The sequence below is a fragment of the Olea europaea genome, unplaced genomic scaffold (genome assembly GCF_002742605.1).
Source record: "Olea europaea var. sylvestris unplaced genomic scaffold, O_europaea_v1 scaffold1904, whole genome shotgun sequence".
Classification (NCBI taxonomy): domain Eukaryota; kingdom Viridiplantae; phylum Streptophyta; class Magnoliopsida; order Lamiales; family Oleaceae; genus Olea; species Olea europaea.
Genome location: NW_019236849.1, coordinates 54,072 through 59,731, shown reverse-complemented (window position 1 = coordinate 59,731; position 5,660 = coordinate 54,072). Strand labels below are relative to the sequence as shown.

General features: G+C 34.5%; 1 protein-coding gene across 1 annotated transcript; it reads left to right on the top strand.

Moving 5' to 3' along the window:
- The first annotated feature begins 309 nt into the window (after positions 1 to 309).
- On the top strand, positions 310 to 1,069 carry LOC111378935. Its single transcript, XM_023002227.1, has 2 exons — positions 310 to 566; positions 1,021 to 1,069. The coding sequence occupies exons 1-2, from the start codon at positions 310 to 312 to the stop codon at positions 1,067 to 1,069; spliced, it is 306 nt and encodes a 101-aa protein (XP_022857995.1).
- Positions 1,070 to 5,660: the final 4,591 nt, after the last annotated feature.

The following is a 5,660-nucleotide window of genomic DNA, read 5'->3' as shown; positions in this document are numbered from 1 at the left end:
AACCCATGTAAATGATTTGGTCACATGGCTGAGACACCATCTTTTATCTTCTGAATATGATCATTGAGTACGTCCTCTGTTACACTGAATAATAAACGCAAGATTTTCGAAAAATTCCACTCTTTCTATTCCTCCATACGACACAAATGATGGCATTACACTTCTCGGAGAATATTTCGCAAGAATTTCATATTCGATAGGATTGTCTTGGCCTCATCTCTAGTTTATATAAGTAGATATTATAACTTTTAAGTACAAGTTGTGAAGAACAAATAATTCTGAAATATTATCAGTAGGGTTTTTTCTACCATGAAAATCTTCGATCGTCTTCGCAAGATCTTGATGCGGGTCATTTTTTCCCTCCGAAGTTCTCGAGGGTCGGGCGGGGTTCCAGTGGCGGTGATGCGGAGATCGTGCGACAGGCCTGACCCTCCAAAGACTTCATGCAGCTCTTATTATTCTTCGAGTTCGCATTATAATGAGGCAATTGCTGATTGTATTGAGTTCTTTAACAAGTCATCGCAGGATGGAGTCCTATTTAGTGAAAGAAAGTCTGATGTTATGATGTGAGTTTTGTGAGTATATATCATTTTGGGCAATGTGACGATTATGCACTTTCATTACTCGGGATGAACAAGTTGATAATTTCCAACTTTAATTTTCTGTGTTTCTGGGTTGATAAAGCACACAATTCAAAGAGAAGTTTTTGTGTTTAATAATTAACAAAAACTAAATCTTGCTCAATAAATTTGGTGTCTACACGAATTTTTTTCGTCATAGGAGCTAGGATTGGTATAGGATTTGAGTCGTATGAAAAGTTTTTTGCTATTTTAACCTAACTCAACTCTCCTATGCATACATACTCGACTTGGGCATCGAAGATCATAGGCTTAGTTCATGTATATTTAATTAAACCAATAAAGGAAATAAAATCGATAGAAGAGAATTTCATCATATATTATGCTTGAATTAATATTTGTATGTTTGCTAAGCGCATGTAATTTCTTGCATATTGTGCAGTAGAAGACAAGATTGCTCTTTTAAGACAAAATTGATAAGACCAAATTGATGTAAAACTTCAAGCAAAAATGGTAATTAAACATAGGATTGTATTTTCATTCTGCCCTTTTAATATAACTGAGAGAGTCATCCTACTTTTAATTAAGTAGGTGGTTTACGAGTTCAATTAGTGATTCATATTTCTCAGGAAAAAAAATATAGAGTGATGAATTTGGTGAACAAAACTTAAAAATACTAATTCATTTCTCTTTACTGTAGAAAATAGGAGGAAAATTTGCTTTCTTAGAACTAAATAAAAGAAAATATAAAAGTTTTTTTGAATGTGTTTGGATAATTTTTTTATTTTTTACAAGAAGCTAAAGTCCCATCAAACTGTCCTTATCATCTTATTTAAAGGGATCTATTGTTGGTTAATGAATTTTAATCATCAAAATAGGAAATTAATTTTTTTTTGAAGATTAAAATCATGTAAATAAGGATTTAATTAACCTTGAAATCATTGGATTATTAAATCCTCACATATATAGAAAGGGAAGATGATAACCTTTTTGAAGGAGCTATTAATGCGCTAGCGAATTGTTTCTTCTTTAGATCTTCTCCCTTGTTATTCATTAGGTGTTATTCCTTTTTTGGGAATGTGAAAAGTGGCTAACCCTAAAATCACACCAAAATATGCCAATAATGTGCATATTTATAATGACCTATTATGGTTTGAAAATTGCACAAATTTCCTTAGATTTTATTGTAGTAGGTCAATTAAGTCACACACCTTTTATTGGAGCCAAGAGAGGGACCTAATTGGACTCATATGACCCAAGCTCCAATAGATGTTTTCAATTGGGTCAACTCTTGGCCAATTGAGATACATCTATTAATCCCGACTTATTCTACCAAAAAATCGAGATTGCACTCTCGAGTCGAATGATAATTATAGAAGCAAATTATGATCCAATAACAATATCCTCTGATTATCGTTCCACAAGTCAATCCCCATTTGACCGTCAATATGTTGAAACTGGCAAAATGACTGTTTTGCCCTTCAACATGCATTACCCTCTAAGTCCCATTTTCATACGGTAAATTCGTTGTGATCAAATCACAATGTAAAGTCCAACGATCTCATCGTCGACATACTGAGCTCAGATTCAATTTGCCTAGAAAATACCTTAGAGTGACGATTGTCTCATCTCAATGATTAATGGATTTCAATATTGTAAGTATATGATCTCTAATTGTTTCGACTCGATTCCCAAAGCACGGATATCAATATTCTATTTAAGACTTCACTCATTGGTACCTCAAAGAACTTGAACTAGCAATCAAAGGTACATTACTCACTCAGAATTTAGGTGACCTGTTTGATAATCAAGTAGAATCTCATTTCAAACAGTCACAAATGAGTCATCTTCGCGGTCCTGTTCAATGTGCATCGAAGCACATTATTGTTCCTATTTCAAGATTTAGACAAATCTTAATAAGAACAATACAATCTTATCAACATAAAGCGTCCAACTTTATGAATCGATTGTGAACGACATAATTTTGATCACATCACAAATTGTGTCTTACTGTACCCGATCCATCGAGTATATAATTTGTGACACCCTCTATGATCATGGAACCTTAGACAATCATTTCAAATTATAACACGCAAATAAACTAACATAAATTCATAATGTGATTTTACAGAACATTACTCGAAGAATGGGCATCAAACTAACAATCTCTCACTTGCCCTTCTTAGAGTATGCGTGACATATCAAGAATACCCATCCCCTTAAGATGTCCATCAAAAGCCTTAGCTGGTAAGGTCTTAGTGAACAGATCCGCAAGATTATCTGCTGATGCAATCTTACTAACCGTTATGTCTCCTCGATGAACAATTTCTCTAACAAGGTGATATTTTCTCTCGATATGCTTGCCACGCTAATGACTCCTCGGTTCTTTAGCATTGGCAACCGCCCCACTATTATCGCAATAAAGCATTATGGGCCCCATTGCCAAAGGTACCACGTCAAGGTCCAAAAGAAATTTCTTGAACCATACAACTTCTTTAGCAGCTTCACAAGCCGCTATATATTTTGCCTCCATGGTGGAATCAGCAATACAAGATTGCTTGATATTCTCCATACCACAGCTCCACCTCCCAGTGTAAATACTGATCCCAATGTAGAGTTCATAGAGTCACGATCGGATTGAAAATCAAAATCAGTATATCCAATAGGATTTAGATCATGTCTTGAGTAGACAAGCATATAATTTCTCGTTCTCCGAAGATACTTGAGTATATGCTTTACCGCTACCCAATGTTCTGGTCCTGGATTAGACCGATAATGACTAATGTTCGCGAAATTATTTCTTTCGATTTTTAAACCACCGCAAGTGTACGGTTCGTTAACAAGTAATAAAGTGGATTCAATGAGTCCGAATATCGTCTCACAGAGATTGATTAGTTCAAATTTTATCTACCTTAGCCTTAACCGAAACTAAATTACCAAAGTGGATGTAGACCTAATTGAACCTCAATTATGCAATTTTTTTCTTATGATTAAATTGAAATTAATATGCAAAACAATAAATTAAACTCGAGAATGAAATCTAAAAGTCGAGAACGCACTTGTTATAATTATTGGGAATGAAATACGCTAGGATCATGAATTCCCATGCAATTATCACTTTAAACCCTAGTTTCACAATATGATAACACATTTCAATTTTGACGAATCAATGTTTTTAAGTCTATCCAATACTCTCTCTTGAGATGTATCAAACCTATCTCTACATACCACCGGTCTATATTTCTATGACAAGAGCATATGTAAAAATGCATGCAATTTTATGAACATTTAAAGATTCACATAGAGCATAGTGATATATTTCTATCCATTATCGGACCCTACGATGATTTATACTATGTCAAATCTATTCCAATTCTCTTGAATGCAAGAATAATCACTTAAATTCACACAATTACGAGCCCTTAATTGCGGAAATATTAATTGCATATAAATCATTCAACATAATAGAAATTGTGTCTCAACATCAAATTGCAAAACTAGAATATTAAAACTCAAATCACATGGTTCATCGATCTCCTAGCATAATAAAAATCTAGCCTAGCATGCTTAAAATAACAAAATACATCAAAGTTTGTATATAAGACATCACCGAGTCATAAAACTTGAATAAATATTGAAGTTCTTCGTGTCAATCTTTGTTCTTACGCTCAAATCCTCTCCAAAAGTTGTTTTCGGCCTCCAATTACGTTCTCGGCGTCTCTGTAATGTTTTTAATATTTATATCCCGTGGAAAATTAGGTTACCATAGGTATTTCAATCGTATAAGAAAAGAAAATTTTCACGCTGAATTTGTACCATGCGACCGCATGGTTTTAATCCGTGCGGCCGCATGGTTATCCTCTTTTTTCATTATAAATCCCTACATCACTTTGTGCGGCTGCACGACGTTTCTACCATGCGACCGCATGGTAGAATTGGTCTTTCAGTTCCTACAATTTGGTCATTTTTCTTTAATATTCCACTTCTTTGTATCTTTTCTTCATTCTTCACATTCCATCATCCCAAAATGTCATCAATTCGTATTTGGCAAACTCAATTTCTTGATTTGTTCACCGGGTCAACTTTTGAGTAATTGCACCTTGGTCCTTAAACTTTCACTTTGTGTCATTTTAGTCATTTTTCGCATCTTTTCTCATGTATTTCACCATGTCCATCGATGTTACCTACAATTCACAAATGTAATGAAATTAAGTTACAATTCAATCATTTTATTCGTAATTAAGTCATGTTTGTGACCTAAATAAGCGTGCAAAAACACACTTATTAACTAATAATACCCACAACATAACAAATAACCAGTCTAGTGCAAAGCATAGCATACATGAGACTTCCCACAGCCGAAGCATAAGGAACCTTTCTCATGTAATCTATCTCTGTTGCATTCTTGGGACAGTGCCCTTTAGATAGATGAATTCCATGTCTAAAAGGAAGTTGTCCCTATTTGGAATTCTGCATTGCAAATCTGGACAATATTTTGTCAATATATGAAGTTTGGGATAATGCAATCCTTCTGTTTTTCCTATCTCGCAAGATACGGATTCCCAAAACATAACTAGCTTCTCTCAAGTTCTTTATATCAAACTGTTATGACAACCATTTCTTTACAGATGACAATGTCCCTACATCATTTCCAATGAGTAGAATGTCATCTACATAAAGAATTAGAAAAACTACTTTCTTCCATTGTATTCGTTTGTACACACAAGGTTCATCCAGATTTTGCTCAAAATCATAGGTCTTGATGGTTTGATCAAATCTTACATTCCAAGATCTGGACGCTTGCTTGAGTCCATAAATGGACCTTTGCAACTTGTAAACTTTCCTTTTATGACATTCTTTCACAAACCCTTCAGGTTGCATCATGTAAATGGTCTCCTCAAAACGTCCATTTAAAAATGTTGTGTTAACATCCATTTGCCAAACCTCATAATCATAATGAGCGGCAATGGATAAAAGGACTCGAATAGATTTAAGCATGGCAACCGGTGATAATGTTTCTTCATAGTCGATGCCTTCTCTTTGGGTAAAACCCTTGGCCACTAACCTTATTTTGAAGGTTTC